Source organism: Heliangelus exortis, chromosome 18 (genome assembly GCF_036169615.1).
Source record: "Heliangelus exortis chromosome 18, bHelExo1.hap1, whole genome shotgun sequence".
In the NCBI taxonomy this organism is placed as follows: Eukaryota; Metazoa; Chordata; class Aves; order Apodiformes; family Trochilidae; genus Heliangelus; species Heliangelus exortis.
The window spans coordinates 7285676-7302279 of NC_092439.1; the positions used below are offsets into that span (position 1 = coordinate 7285676).

A 16604-nucleotide genomic window follows, 5' to 3' on the forward strand; every position below is an offset into this window, starting at 1 on the left:
TTTGCACAGTCATCATCCTGAAATTGGAGTTTTAACACCTAAACAACTATTTCCTTTTTTTTTTTTTTTTTTTTTAAGATATGGACAATATACACATTTTGTGAAAGTGTTCTTTCTATCTAACAGAGAGAATTTTCTTTTTAAAAGTGAATACAGAATTCCTAAGTATCCAATTAGAAAAGCTTTCCTTTACAGCACAGTGGTTAAGCTGGGACTGTCTGAAGTGTTGGTGTTCTGAAACAGGACCTGGTCAGCCAGTAACAATTCAGGATTGGATTTAAATGTTTCCCTCCATTTTTCTTCAGTTGCACCCCAATAGTATTTCTCTTTTTATCTCAATGCCAAAATTATGCTTTGGCAATTGATTGAATTTTATTAAAAGCCTGGAAGTTCCTCCAGACTTTCATGTTTGGTGAACTGAAGAACACAGATTTGATATTCTCTCAAATGTCATTACCTATTGAAGAAAATAAATGCCGGGTGGTTTTTTTAATTACAGAAATGGCATTTTGTACAGAGAAATATTGAATTTGTGTGTACTGTGATCGTTTCGGGACTATTTGTATAACTTATAGTATATGTAGTTTTCCTCAGCTGGCATAAAATTGCTACCATAAGTATGGAGAAATCAAAATATTGTGGGCATACACAATTGCAGAATAATTCCACCAACTATTGCTGTTGCCTAAAGTAACCCCAAATCTGTGCTGCTTGGTTTAAGTATAATCTAAGTCAGCCATAGAATTAAACTGAATTAACTTGTCACTGAATAGTTAAAATAAGTCTTTGTCTTTAACTGGAGGCTTTTTTTTTTTTTTCTCCTTCTACATAAAGGAATTTGTGACTAAAAGCTTAACCTTTTCAAAAATGCTCTTTTTTATGAACTGGGAAAAAAACAGCTCCTGCACATTCTTTCATAAGAAAAAAAAAATAAAAAATAAATCTGCCTGTTAAAAAGAACTGGATCTCAGTACTGAGGTAGGCAAGATGTCTGCAGATTTTAACAACCAGAAGAAAGAATACCATGTTTCAATTAGTATCCATGAAAGTCCATAATTGAGCATTAATTAACCAGGTATTTTGAGTTAGTTAAAACTTTGAAGATGACATTGGTCTTTATTTTCCTATCAGCCTCAAAAGAAAGTGCAGACTTGTATTGGAGTAAAATATTTTTCTTTCCCTCTAGTCTTGTAATGTACCTTCTGGCATATCTATTGCTGCAGTCGAGTTTTTCATAAATGAATATCATGCAATTCAACTTCTGTTGAAAGCTGTGCTAGTGAGTCGTAACAATCCTGTGACTTAAGAAAGGGCACTCCTCACTCATAGCTTAAGAATTTAAGTACATGTATTTAAAATGACAGTTACTTCCCTCTTGCCTGATAACACCTTTCTAGCATTAAGTGGTTATTAGATAAAAAACCACCATGCAGAGCTCAGAGCTCCTCTTTCTCCATCCCATAGCCTAATCACAAGTCTTGCATTCTGTCCTCAAAACTGAAGCCTTTTTTCAGGCTGTGGTATTTTCAACAGAAGACTGGACAGCAATGTCATCTGGAGAGCAGAGACAGTTGCTAGAAGTTGTAAACATAATCCCCTTGGCAGAAAATGCTACTTACAAAGTATAAACACCAGTAGAGTATTACAGCAAACACTGTTACCAGCCCTAACTTAGAAGGAAGGTGCCTGCTTTCAGAAGAGACCTTCATGCTGTCAGACCCTGGTAAGAATTGTAGTATCTTAGGTATAGAGAACACACATTGTTTTTCATGTTTTTTTACATTCTAAACCAGTTTCTGTGAGTCTGCATAGGGAAGATCTATTCATACTCATCATAGAAGACTGATCAGCTTTTAAGAGCACCCAACTATCCTGCCAAAGAATATCATCCCATTTTCATAGCATTTGATACCCCAGAGAAAAAAATACCATGCATTATACTTTCTCATTCTCACCTTTCTTTCTCCTTCAATAACAAATTATTTTCTGAGGGAAAGGGTGATCTTGCAGTGGAGATATTATCTTAAAACTCTGATCTGTAGGTTTGTTTCCAGAAGATATTTGATTCATCATCTGTGAATTAAGAATAATGTTGCTTTTTCTGCTAAGAATCTTGTGAAAATGAGTCCACTATAGATACAGATAAAAAGGCATTCAGATATTATGAGGATGAGTGCAGGGAATTAAATGTTGTCTTTTAGAAAAGAATTGAATGAATGCTAAGCAGTGGTGGTGTGAAATGGATGAAATCAAGCTCTGGCTCAAATCAGGTGTTTTTCATTCCCACAGTTCATTGAATCTGATGTCACATAATGCACTGTCATTTGTTTAGCTGAGCCAGATCTAAACATTATTACAAAGTGCTAAGTGATCTGCACAGTAATATTTTCTAATGCTATTTGGCACACATAAAATAAAATGGTAATAAAAATTACTCATAATAATGATAACTTCCGGAAGAGAAAAGATAAAAGTCACATGAGTTACCAAATAGTAGCAGGAGCACATGAAGTCATTGACGTGGCTTTCCTGTTTCTGCTAATCTCTCTTTCATTCTAAAGGTATTCAGGTGTTATTTAAAACTTTTGCTGAAAGTTTTAATTACATTTTAATAGCTGTACCCTTTAAAAAGTAATTTTAAAACCCTTTGGATGAGAAAGAATTCAAATAAAAGTCTATCTTCAATGCTGATTTTTGGAGCTATGTCCCACTTTCTGTTTTTGTAGATGAGGAAATGTTTTTAATTGTTTAAAAAATGCACAGCTGAACAATCTTATCTAGCAGTGTTTTTATAACACAGGGTTCTATATGTTGCCATGCAATGACTTTATTCTGCATGTGCCTTCATTTGTCCTTTGCAGAAACAAATGTATGTAAGTTATTAATTTTTTCCAGCTTCAGAATATCAGTAAGGCTGTTTGTATTAGTATGACATTTCTCACTTTTTAAAAATCATGCTATTAGGACTTTTGGGAAGACAGTGCTTTTGTAGGGAACTGCTAATGAGTCAGTCACTTGCAGCTTAAAACACAAATGTGGAAAATGGGTATGGAGAGAAGAATAATTGCTTGCTATTTTCCCATATTTTAATTTAGGCCACAATCCAAATAATATTTAAGTGAATGTAGAAACTACTTAGGCTCCACTGAGCTTTTTGAACAAGCTTAAAGCATGCAAAGGAGTCATTCTGTAACTGAAACTGAAGAATAGGCTTCAGGAGGCTCTACAAAGATCTTAGACCAAGTTTTGTCTTGTTTTTGTGCCTAACTATACTTTTCAGAGCTATTTACCATGAAGACTCCTGAGACCTTGTATTAATTTAATATTAATCTGTAACTTCCTACTTACATAAAGGAGGAGCAGAGCTGCTGCATCAGCAGTAGCACATTCTTGCTGCCAGGAGAGCCCCAGGCAGAGGGGTGCAGGGCAGCTGCCATGAGAAGCTGTGGTGTGGATGGGCCACACACCCACCCTGCCCCAGGGAATCTGCATGCTGGCACAGCTCTGCTGCAGGCTGTTGGATTGCTCCCTTTCGTGCAATTCTCTTTATTCAAACTATATTAGTAGTTTGAGTGCTACAGAGAGGGCCCATCAATGGTACAAATAGCTTGTTTGGTAAAAAAGAGAGAGACAGAAAGTGTTGAGAGTGGTAGAAACAACCAGTGAATATTGTTTTCTCTAAACAGAAATGTCTATGGGCTAGAGCTAGGTTGGGGTATCAGAACTATTGCTATCAGTCAGGAAATTGCACTGTTATCACTAAACTGAAAAGTCACCTCTGTTGGAAGTGCCAATTACTGGTAATGGATGAGGCAAGCTCCTTTGTCTAATTGGGAAATATTTTCAAAAGACGGTAGAAATCATGCGAGCAAATTGTGACCTTTGTGTTTCTCCAGGCAAATTACCAGGGTGGATTCCTAAGGGAGATGGGAAGAATGTTCCTTAAAAAAAGCATGATAGATGTCTTCTGGGCGTCAGAGCCTTGTTAATGGTCTCCTGCCTTTGTCTTGGGTTTATTTTACCATTATAAAGTTTAGAACTGCTGATGCACAACTTCCTACTGACCTTAGGAAATTATCTTTGTACTATCCTTTCCCACACTATGGGCTTCCCCAGGTGGATGCTATATTTCTCCCTGAAATTTTTACATGAGTAAATGGAGAGAAAAAAGAAAGTGCTATCAGTTGCTTTACTTGGAGGATATTGCAGTGCATCTACCGTGGACTATTTACATCCTTGTATATATGAAGACAAAAAGCGATAAATCATCCATGCTTGCAAGGCATGTTAGATTGCCTAGATCAACAGCCACTAGCTTTTGCCCATCTCTTGGCCCATGAATTTGTAATGCATGAAGAACATTTTTTTTCTGTCTTTGCTTGCTTTAACATGGTAAATTCTTCTGGCCACAAGGATTGTCAGAGAGTCACAAACTCAACAGCCCAAGGTATAATTTTTGTCTTTTCCTTATTTGTACCTATCATGACAGTGCACCACTTTAAAAGCTTTCCCTTCTGCTCATGATGCAGAAATAACATGGTCTGTGAACTGCTATTGGTGTTTTAAGTTCATTTCAGTTCCTACAGAAGGGAAAGAGACTGTGCCAAAGGTCTGACTGCATTTGCCTGCTGTTCTTGCCCCCTGCATCCGTTTAGGCTCCTTGATGAACCCCCTGCAGCTGAGGACAGGAGGTGCTCAGATAACAAGGACAAGGCATATTTCTCATCCTCGGAATTAGAGACAGTTTGATCTAGTACCTCTTACTTTGTGCTGTAAATCATATTACTCTGATTGTAAAATTATCCCAATCACTTTCTTGTTTTGTGTTTCTTCACAGAGCGATGAGGTATTAACGGTCATCAAGGCAAAAGCACAGTGGCCTGCCTGGCAACCTCTGAACGTGTAAGTGGGGAACAGTATCTCTCAATAGCCTTGTGCTCAGTGTTGGCTAATCCACTACTCTGACCTCACTGTTTCATACAATCATTCGTTCTTGTAAAGAATCAACCTAAAAATATTTTGATAGATAAGTTTTTAATCTTTTGTTTGGGTTTTGCCTACAAGTGCTTCTCACATTCTTTCTTCTTCAGCATCGCTTAATTTTTCACCTGCTCTGGTTCAGCTTTTACAAGAGGATTATTCCCTGGATTTTGTGCCTTCATTTAACAATGATGTTTATTCAATGCTTGCTCAAAAATATATTGTACTATTCTGCATGTGGTATTTTTTAGCATCCTGTGCCATGTACTGTACCCATGTGCATTGTCAATGCAGCATATCTTCAATCACCAACCAAAAACTCCTAAAGGACTATTTCTTTAAAATGTTTATCTGAAACACTCTATGCTATGGTAGCATCTTAATGGTAGTATAACCATGATTGCTTTACCAAGTGAGACAGCTAGCTAGCTTCCCAAGATCCTCACTTTAAGCTCTCTGGCACAAAAGTTTTTCTTTCAGTATACTCTCAAGTTTACTGCTTCTCTGGGTGATGGAAGGGAAGGTTGAACTGTTGGTTTCTATGAAGCTTATCTGTGATTGGCCCAAAATTCATACTAATTTTCCAGGCCCAAATAAGGGAGACTTTCAAGAAGTGACTAAGATGAGATCTCAGTATAAGGGATCAATCCATCACCTGAGAGTCAAATTAAGTCCTTGGAGAAGCCAAGCAGTTACTACGGTGCAGGATTGTAGGGGCCAGGCAGTCCTGTTTCTTCAGTAAAAAGAATTAGGGTAGCCATTAGTTGAACATAGTGTCTGATTTTATCCTTTGTATTTTGGAAAGTATGTGAAAATGTGGAGGTTAGTCAGAAAAAACTGCAAAAGAGTTAAGTTTTTAGAAAACTTCCCCTCGTAAGAGGCTTAGAAACTCTTAAGCAGCTTAGGACTTAAGCTATTCAGTTTATTCCCTTCCTCCCCGGAAGAAAAAAAAAAAAAAAAAAAAAAAAAGGGTAGAAGGTGAGCACAGCTTAAACAGTGAAAAGATTTCTGATAGCTGATCCTTCTTTAATCTAGGAAAAAAAATCCCTCTGAAATCCCTTGTAGCGTGGAAGCTAAGGAAATTCATTACAAGGAAATTCTCACTAAAGGTATAGGAAAAGGCTTTAACAGTGTGACCAACCTTCAGAGCAGCTTACCTGATGGATTTTGCATCGCTTGAAGGTATTCTAGCCCTCAGACAGAGTTGTAGGCTCTGCACAGGAATTTTGGGTTAGGCTTTTTTTGGCTGGTGTTATGCAAGTGGTCAGTCAAGGTGACAGTAATGGCATTCTTTAGTTATGGTCCTGCTCCTCTGAATCTTTCAGTGTTTGGATTTGGCAGTGTTTGCCAGGTAGTAGTTGTGGACAGCATTTTTTTTCCCCTGATGCCTTCTTTCAGTTCACTCCAAATTAACACTTTAAAATAGAAACTTTTTCCACTTCTCTGTTCTAATACTGTGAGGTCTCTGACTGAAACAAGCCATTTATTTTTTTACTTCAAATTTAATTTAATTTCCTGAAGAAACCTTTATGTATTGTGCTTCTGTCTCAAAGTGAACAATACCATTAGGGATTGGCTGCTTTGAGTGCTTGGAAGGCTTTGGCATCGTCAGAAATATTTATCATATTTTGTCATGATGTCTTCCTTTTTATTATATTTTAAAATATGACCTAAGCCTCAAGAGAAGCCAAAATTTACAATAGCCATGAACTTCCTCCCAGTTGCTGTTATTGATGGTCCCGCTTGGAATTCAGATTAGATTTGTGCAAGTATTGGATAATGACTGCTCAGGATAAACATTCAGTGTATTACTATGCATAACACAGCCACCTTACTAATCAAGAATTGACTAAAAGTCATGAATAACTTTAGTCTGCATAACAAGAAGCTATATCTCTAATATATAATACAGTATGATAGTGGTGCCAAAAGGGGTGTTGCAATGTTTCGTAATAAAAAGAGCCTAAAAACCTTCCTGAATGTGTTTTACAACAATTATAAAATGCGTTATACTAGTGAGCCAATTTGCAGAAGCCTAAAGTGTCAAAAGTTAGTGTTGGTTGATGAAAAGCTCAACATGAGTTGGCAAGGTGCACGTGAAGCCCAGAAACCCAACCATATCCTGGGGCCAGCAGGTCAAGGGAGGTGATTTGCCCCCTGTCCCACCCTGAGTACAGGCTATGAAGACAGGCTGAGGGTTGGGTTGTTCAGCCTGGAGACAAAAAGCTCCAGGGAGATCTTGTAGCAGCTTTCCAGTTCCTGAAGGGGCCTACAGGAAAGTCAGAGAGGAACTTCTTATAAGGGCGTGAAACCCACATCTCAAGCAGCTGGTGAGCCCTTGTATTTCCACTGTATTTCTACCTGTAATAGAGAAGAGGGTCTTACAGATTCATCATGGAGTTAAATGGCTTTTCTTCTGCTCTAGCAGTGCTGGTCAGTGAGGTTGCGGCTCCTGAGGCCGTTCATACCTCATTAAGTAACAAACTCTGTCTGTACTGAGGGCAGATGAAGTTTGTAGGTGTGTGTCTACATCTGAAAGTGATGCTGAAATCCTTTGGTTCGTGACACCAGAGATAAGAAGGGAAGTATAAATGGGAGCTTTTCTTCTGCTTAGGGAGAAGAAAATAGAGAGTTCTCCATGCAGGTCCAGTGGGCACAGAGTGCCTCCCCAGTGACTGGTCTTTGGCTTAAAATAAATTCAGATGCAAGAAATAACAGGGCTGAACCAGCTTGCCAGCCCTAAGCAGAGGAGGATATAATGACATTAAAAGTAATTTTCTCAAATGCTTTCTGTTAACTACAATTAAGGCTAATTTTTGTGTCCCAGTACAATATAAAGCTGTGGAAACTATATCCTGCCTTAGATTAATACTTCACTCTCTTTTATTATTCCTCACCTTAGATTCTGTATATGCCAGTTCTTTGTCACTGTTTTTCTTTTTTTTCCTTATCACTCATCTTTATCCTATATTCCATGTCTTATCCAGGGCACCAGTATGCAAAAAACTCTCCTGAGCTGCTACACACAAGAGGCAGTTTTGGCTGATCTGTGTGAATTAGTTTTATGGTTGCCCAACCAAGAATAATATTGCTAGCATGAGAAGGAGTGCCAGACCAAGTAATAAAACATTTTGCTGTTGCTTATGTTTGTATTACCAAGCTGTGTGTCTGAAACTCTGACTTTAAAGTACTCACAAGGAATGCATTCCTTCTTGAGTGTAATGGTGTCAGTATACAGCATGCTGTCAAATGAAAGTAGCTTTTCTTATCTTACTTGTATAAACAAGAACACAGCTCATTGCTTCCTTCCTCGCAGCTGTGTTTCAGGCAGAATCAAATTTTACTTTCATATTCAGCTGCAAATCATTGTCCTTTGGTGATATGGAGGATAAAATACAGATAGTACAACTGGTATCCACATCTCCATATCTGGCACATGTAAACTAATCAAGACACGACAGAAGAATTCGGGGATAAAAGCAGCAAGACATTTAAAGATAGTATGCATCAAATTCCACAGGAGCTCATACCAGTAAAAATCTTGCTTTGAATGCCTTTCCCCCAAGGGAAATTTGTTATGCCTTTATTTCAAATTCAGACTTCTCTATTGTGGCACCCCCCCTTTTTCATTCAACGGGCACTTTTAGATAAATAAGAACTTCCCAGGGTAATCCACATGACAAAAATAAGCACAAATCCTGAGCAATTAGTTCCGCTCTATACAGCAAATTACAGAGTTACAAAAAGGAAAGTGGGACCTTTTGGGAGATGTGGGGAAAGAGTCAGTTGCTGGACATGGAAGAAGCTGTCAGTTCCACATCTTGGCATGAGCTGGGTTGTCTTTAATGCATTGAAATGAAAAAATCTTTCCTGTGAGGACTATGAGACATTGGAATAAGTTCCCCAGGGAAGTTGTGGCTCAGTGTTCAAGGCCAGGTTGGATTGGTCTGGTGGGAGGTGTCCCTGCACATGGCAGTGGAGTTGGAACTAGATGATCTTTAAGGTCCCTTCCAACCCAAACCATTCTATGGTTATTTGAAATTCAAGCCAGATTGTCAGGGCATTTGCTGTTTTTATAGCTGCCTGTTTTTTCAAAGACACTATGTTGTCTGTGCTTCCTCACCATCAGAGAAAGGCATTATTGTTCAGGTATCTTTCTTTTCTATGGCACCATGGTTTTGATGATGGCTGGGGGGTGGAAGAAAACAGATCTTTTAGATGGACCTTTGATTTTCCAAAAATGGAAGGCAAAACAACCTCATCAGAAAAAGGATTATCATTTCACAACACACTTCTCTGCTCTCTGTAAAAAAATTGTGGAATTGAAAGTAGGTAGTTGCATAGGAATCACACATCTCTCTAGGTAGTTTCTGACCTTTCAAAAATATGTCTAGTATAAGTACATGTCTTTTAATATAGTCAAAGGAAGAAATATTTGAATTATAGTTCATGAGTCTATATGTCTATATGAGTCTATATGGGTCTAATTGTTTTTCTTTAAACCAGGAAAGCATTCAGCCCTATGCAGTTCTGTGGTATATGGACTTCTATATACTTATAGCCTAGCACTGATAAATACATATACAGATTAGACATAGGATGGAAATTACTCCCCAGTATGTCAGGTATTCCATTATTAAGCACTAAGTATCTTATAAGGTATTGAATACTGGTACAGAAAGTGTGTATCTTCAGTTAATTTTGTGTTTGCTCTGTCTTTTTTGTATATATAAACAGGCAATACTGATTTGGGGGAAAAAAATCAGAAAAAGTAGATTTAATTCTCTTTCCTAAAGCCTTTCAGATTCTAAAAAACTGGGAAGACCACCTCAATTCCCTGAATAGATGAGCTGCTCATTTCCCACTCCTTTCCTGCCAGAGTTTCAGCCGGCAGCTCTAGCTAGGAGAAATAACATAGACAGGGGTGCCCAGCAATATGATTTGAATTATCACTAAGCACATGATGTATTTTCTAATTATTCTACTGTTAATTGAATATTGTTTGTTATTTTAGGTCTAATAGGTCAACCTATACACAGTATATGTAAAAATTCAAGATATTGAAGAAAACAGCATAGCAAGAATATCTGACATTAAAAGACCATTTTTTTCTGAAACATTCAAGAGCATTATTTTGTACTCCTCACTCATTTTTTTCATTTATGCAAAGCCACCACACCTTTCCAACCTTTTTACCTCCTCAGTCCTTTAGTTACAACCAAGGCAGATCAAAGTTACAGGCATTCATTATAATTCTGAACTATTTGAAGTTTGGAAAATTATCCTCTCCTTCTTTATGTCTCTCCTGTTTCCATTTTATCTCTCTTTGCTGTTTGCATGAACAGTCATGGTCCTGTGGTTTTCCTTTGGCTCTTGCCTGTGTGCAGAGCTTACTCTTTTTCTCATCCATTTAAACAGCTCTTCCCCGTTTATTTGAAGATTACCTGAAAACACTCGAATAAGCACTCAAAAGTGAGGCTTAGCAGAAAAGGAGGCTTATTCCTTTTTACTGCAGAATGATAGGGCTATTTAATGCAAGTAGTTTATAAGTTAGTGTGTTTACCTCATCATCCTCTACAAATTATCCCATTAATCCTCTTCCATTTCTAGTTTTACACATCCTTGATATCTTCTATCTTGACTACACGGATGTTAGGACTGTGCTGCTGAACCTGTCTGTTGACCTTCTCACATGCTGCAAGTTTTGTGAGTTTCAGAGAGACACTTCTTTACAACAGAACATTGGAAGGCAACCATTTGCTGTAAACACCTAATTCTAAAACTTTTAGTTCCTGAAGTGTTTATATACCTAAGTAGCTATTAGTTACATTCCTAAATGCATGAAAATACAACAAGCTTTCAGTGTTCCCAATGCTAACTATATTTCACTAGGGTGAGGGGACCTGTGTTAGGCAATAGGTCACAACTAAATCATATTAACTTCCATTATTTAGTTGTTGTCCTGCCTATTTTATCACATTTGCTCTGTCTAACTCAGAGTCTCAATGTCAGAGCCAAATGCTGTTCTCTACTAAATCTATATTAATCATCACTAAGAGGAGAAGATTGAAATCAATGCACCTTTCGGCTTTGATAACAGAGAGGCTTTAGATAAAAAATAATTGAATGCCCAGAGCAAGAGAGACCAGAGACCCCACAATGTCTGTAAGTTAATTCAGTGACTTGGTCTCCCTGGAGCATCTTATTAAGCGTTAATAGAATTTTTCACAAGTATCACACTAAACTCATAGCATTCAAATCCATTGAAAAGCATCTACTAATTTTATTTGATCAACTTAAATAGAGAAGACGGAGCTTTGAATTTTGCAGTTGCTCCAGTTCCTATCCATTCACTTAAAATATTACATATGAAATTGTACCTTTAGTTCTTTTAAAATATTACACAGTTACTAAAGTTTTGTGTTGGCAATATTTAGGTGAACAAAATCTGTGATGAGTTGATCACTTTCAGTTATGTGACTCCTTTTCTACCCATTGAGTGCTCATGTGAGTTCCTGTCCTGCCATGCAATGCACTTTCCAAAAATAGCTGATATCAGAATTTATAAAAATATGCATCAGAAATGAGTACATTATTCAGTTGCTTAATTAATCAAGTCCTCAGACTACACGAGAATGAAAGGGAAGAACAGAAAGACATTGATCCACAGTATTTGGGATTAACTGGCATTAAATGGCAAAATACAGACTGATCTGCAATAAACCTGCTGTAATGGGTGTAGTTTGGGGTTTCTTGCTTTCTCCAAAGTGATAAGAAAAGATCATATCATAGTCCTTTGATCAGCTATCCACTGTATATCATTACCATCTGATTATACAAATTGCTTATAAACACTTCCACCTAATGATTCGAAAAATAAATCATCCATGTATAATTTCACCTAGCATGACTGAGTCAGCAGAGAACCCTTTACAGAAATAGAAATAAGAAAGATAATTTCTATAGAAATAAGGAAGGTTATTATTTATTACTATTTCTCATATTCTTCACAATGCTGATTTTTCTTGCATATTTGTTAGGCAGTTCCTTCTAATTGGTTGAATGCTGCATTTATCTTCAGCTTCCTCCCTACTTTTAAGTAAGGTTTTGGGGTTTTTTTCTGCTTTGCAGATATTTAGCCCATTGAACTCCTTGTTGCATTATCTTTACGTTTCTTGTAGTAACGTAAGTGTAGGTAACTCTCCTGCTGTAAGAACAAAGCATACTATTAAGCCAAGCAGGTGCTAAATCTTTTGGTGAGGAAAGGATGAAAACATGTGAAGGGTTGGACATTAATTAAAAGAAATACTGTAGGTCACATTTGTTATACGTAGGTGTAACCTGATGGCTTCAGCATGTCTGTGGTACAGTGGGACTTGGCAGCTCTGTGTTCAGGGAGCTGGGGTAAGAGCTCATGGTCCTGTTCTAAAAAACCATGCTGCTTTGGACACTAGTAATGTTTTGATGTTACAAAAGTTTAAAAAAAAATTATTAAAATGAAATTTAAATAACTGTCATGCTAAGGCAGTGTCAAATTGTTGCCTGAAGCAAACCTTTAATGACCATTTTAAGGATTCTTGGGAGGAAAAATAGCTCATGGTGTTAACTGCAGCTAATAGTTTACAGTATCAACAGATCTTTGACCCTAGTAGTGTGAACATTAGTTTGGAAGTCATCCACAAAAAACACACCAGTCACTGCCATTATGACAGCAACATACTCAATTCACACTAACATGATTTTTGATCAGTAATAGCTGCACCCACAAAAAAAAAAAAACCACAAAAAAACAAAAAAACCACCACCAAACAAAAAAAACCCCACAGAAAAACCCGCACAACTTTCAGCAAATAAATTACTAAATTTGTACGAGCCCGTCTCACTGATAGAAAGTCATCAGGAACAACTGAAAAGGATATAAAACAGCTAGGAGCTAAAGCATGAAGAATTGAAACAAGAAATGGGCTGATGGACTGCTGAGTTACAAATTCATTCTCAGTGACTTAGCATTATAATGAAGTGGGATGAGTGAAATGTGGTTATATTTGACATCTCACTGAATCTATGTTATCCTAAAAGAAAATATATGAGGTTTTTGCTGAAGAATTATAACATGCTTTTCTCTTGACTGATAAGTGGTTTTAAATTTTGAGATTCTTGTAAGTATTTTTAAATCCCTGAGTGGCTCTCTCCAACTACAGATACACCTTTATCAGAATGAAAACTGTAATGTTGTCCTGCACGGCCCCTATTTTGTCTTAAATAGGTCCTCTGAGAATATCCTAAAAAGATTTTGTGTGAGACATGCCTTGTCTAAACTTAAAACCCTACTTAAATTCTATAGTGAAAGTATTACAGTCTCTAAAGTGGATATACTTACAACCATGACTTGTTTTCATAATGAACAGCTACCTAAGAAGCTACATCTCTAAGAAATCTCTTGCAACAGAAGTAGATCAGTAGAGTGGAACAGTGCTGAGGAAGTGACTCATTCTGGGGATGGGAGATGGCTTTGGGTGGCTGCCAGGCTGGTAGGATGGAGCGTGGCTGCCTGCCAGCAGCAGGAGTGCAGGGGAAAAGCTCCAGGCTGCACTGATCAGGGAGAAATCAGGACTGGACTCTGAGAATGCTCCAGGATATGAAACAAAGCACAATGGGAAATTCACCACACAGTTCAGGGCTGGCAAAGAGTAGAAGGTGATTTCAGGATTTGTTTGAACAGAGGAAAGCAGCATACTCAAGCATTTTCTCATCTGAATGATTATGACCAATAGATTCATTTTTTAACAAGTGGGAAATGTTATGTATCCATTATATTTGATCTTGTAAGACACAATACCTTGCTTACCATTGGTTTCATTTCACTGCATGGTAAGTATTCAGAGTGAAAATTTCATCCCAAGTTAGACGAAAATATTTGACTTATGTTTCAAATGTCACAATAGCTATTTAAATATGAAGGTCTTGTACTGTCATCTTTTGAAAAAATTACTTCATAGTCAATGAGTTGAAGAACTCATCTGCATCTGACCAAGTTTAATGAATGTAGTGAGATCTCAGTATTCCTGTTATCACTTGTTAACATTTGTAGCTCATTATTTCTTCAAAAACTCTTGGACTTGATGATCTTTTAAGGTCCTTTCTAACTCCTAGAATCCCGTGACTCTGTGAAACTGAACCTATTTGAGATGCCATGTAAAGCATAAAGCTATAAACAAAAAATTTTGCAAAAGCCAGAGTGGAAGATGGTGTAATTCAGTTAGAACAAAATCAGAATACAGAGCTCAAACTGATGTGGGAAAGATTTTGAGATTGAAGCCTTTTGGAATGCAAAACAATTTGTAACAGTTGTAAAGAGGGGTATTTTGGTAAAACTGCAGGAAAGTTTTGAAGTAAATGAAAGCTGTACAAATGACTTGGCATTTGCACACCACATCACAGCCAACATTACTCCTGCAGGCAGTAATCAGGACCTGAGTTCATGTAAGATGCAGACTGATATAGATGTGAAATACTCATTCTTTAGTGATTCCACAATAAGTGATATTTTCCTTATATTAATTAGAATTTTTTAGAAAATTTAAAAAAAACTGTCTTGCAATCCTAAATCTAAGAAATAGTAAATAAGTAAAAGCTTTCATAGGAAATAGAACTAAGAGAGAAAGAAGCCAGTTGTCAGTGGAAAAATACATTATCTGTAGAAAAAATGCAAGCTGCTTAGTGTCAATTAAAGTAAATATCTTGTTCAGATCTATGTACTGAGTTTTTTAGATGAGATCTCTAGTCTAAGTCCTGTGTGGAAAAAATTCTCATATGATATTTGCTATGCAGTGATGATAAAAAGTCTTTTAAAAAAGCTGGTTTCATGGTCAACAGCTGTGAAGGGAAATGGAGTTTAATTTTAATAAATAATATTTCTGGGATTGTCTTAAAAAAAAAAAACCAACAACAAACCGAAACCCACAACAGTTAGTTGTAAACTGCAGTAGTAACAATAAATCATTGTAGAACTTTCTAGGCATGCTGTTATCTACTACTGCAAAGAGATACAGCCATAAAAAAAAGGGGTGAAAATACCATGTTCTGGTAGCTCTATGCTTTTGAAGTGTAATCTTTACCAGCATGGATGTAGTATTTGAGCCTTATGGTTAAAAGTCTCATTAACTTAAGTAGTTTTATGACATACATCCCAGGAATAGAATATGATGATAGCCTGCACAGATTTATGTTGCTTCCCCTATGCCCAAGTATAGTGTTCTATAAAGTATATGTTTTCATTCTTGCATGGCAACATTTTATTTTCATAGTGCCACTACAGTATGTGTGTCTTTACTTTTTATTTCTGAAAATCTCTGGAGGTTTTTTTTCCGCACAAGTCCTTATTTGTTTTGTTGTCTCCCACTCTCACGTTGTGCTGTCTATCCGAAAATGGGGTAAAAGCCAGTATATGTCAATCTAGATGTAAATGAAATTTCCTTCCCCAAAGTGACAGTATAGTACTAGGAAACATTTGCAAAGTTTGGAGATGTTGTGCACAAAGTGAGAGGAACGAGGCCACTCAGTCACTTGTTTCTATGGCAACATGATGATGTGTCTAGGTCAGCTGTGTTCTCCTTCTATGATTTTATAGATCCAGTGAGGTTTAATATTGTCAAAAATAGAAGAATTCTAACCCTTGGTCTAATAAGAAACAGTAATGCATTAAGTACAATCTGATATACACAAAAAATATATATAAAGGGAAAAAGTTAGGATGTTAAATCCATAAATCTCTCTGGGGCTGTGAGACAGTTCTGAGTGCTCCAACTTTGCATTTGGCTAATGGTTAAACTATATTTTAGGTCAGAAAAGTTACTGTAATGGATCCTTTCTTCCTGTAGTGTATCAGCCCCTTCACACTGTTGATGTGTGATTCCTAGCATGAAGTCACATGCTATTAAAATGGGGCTTACCTGAGGCTTTGTATTTATAGTTATATACATTTTTTAAGTGTAGATTTAAAACCTTGATCACAAAACTACATCATGCTTATAAAAAGAACTAACGTTTTAAGTGTTACATGTATTATTGAGACTTAGGGAAACTTCATTGTTTGACAGATGGTCTGACACCCACATGAAGAAATTCATAATTCAGTCTCAAAAAAGTAAGGAGGAACATATGTGTTTGCTGGAAAAGAAAAAAAAAATTGTATCGATCATTTTTTTGTCAGAGCAAGCACATATGGCATTTCCATTTTCTATCACTTACCATTTACTTTCTATTTAAAATTCAAATGTCACTAGGCAAGGAATGAAGTTGAGTATTGAAAAAGAAAAATTTAACTAAGAACAATCACTCCAAGAACTTTACACTAATTGTTCATGGAAATTAATGGCCATGCAATTAAATCAAACTTACTCATCCCATTCTATCCTTGCTTTTGTTTTCTTTACATGTCCCTCCCATTGGTAGTTACTGTTTTATGATTACTTCCCAACCATCTGCTGTCTTTCCTTGAGCCAGAATAATTTCCCTTCATAATTTAATGAGTCATTGTGTATGTATTATCTTCACACAGTTATATATCTATGCTCTAATCCTAGATCCTCATTCTTGTGCAAATACTGAGTAACTGGAATGAT

The 16604-nt window shown here is 36.8% G+C and overlaps 1 protein-coding gene and 1 long non-coding RNA gene across 5 annotated transcripts in view; one reads left to right on the plus strand and one right to left on the minus strand.

Annotated features, from left to right (window-relative positions):
• SPON1 (spondin 1) overlaps window positions 1-16604 on the plus strand; it is a 272520-nt gene that overhangs the window by 244239 nt on the left and 11677 nt on the right. For all 4 annotated transcript variants that reach the window (XM_071761773.1, XM_071761772.1, XM_071761774.1 and 1 more), the window contains one exon: window positions 4838-4902. In XM_071761773.1, coding sequence (XP_071617874.1) covers window positions 4838-4902 — 65 coding nt within the window. The remainder of the gene's footprint in view (window positions 1-4837; window positions 4903-16604) is intronic.
• LOC139804502 (uncharacterized) overlaps window positions 1-16604 on the minus strand; it is a 47673-nt gene that overhangs the window by 18750 nt on the left and 12319 nt on the right. The gene's annotated exons all lie outside the window — the stretch shown is intronic.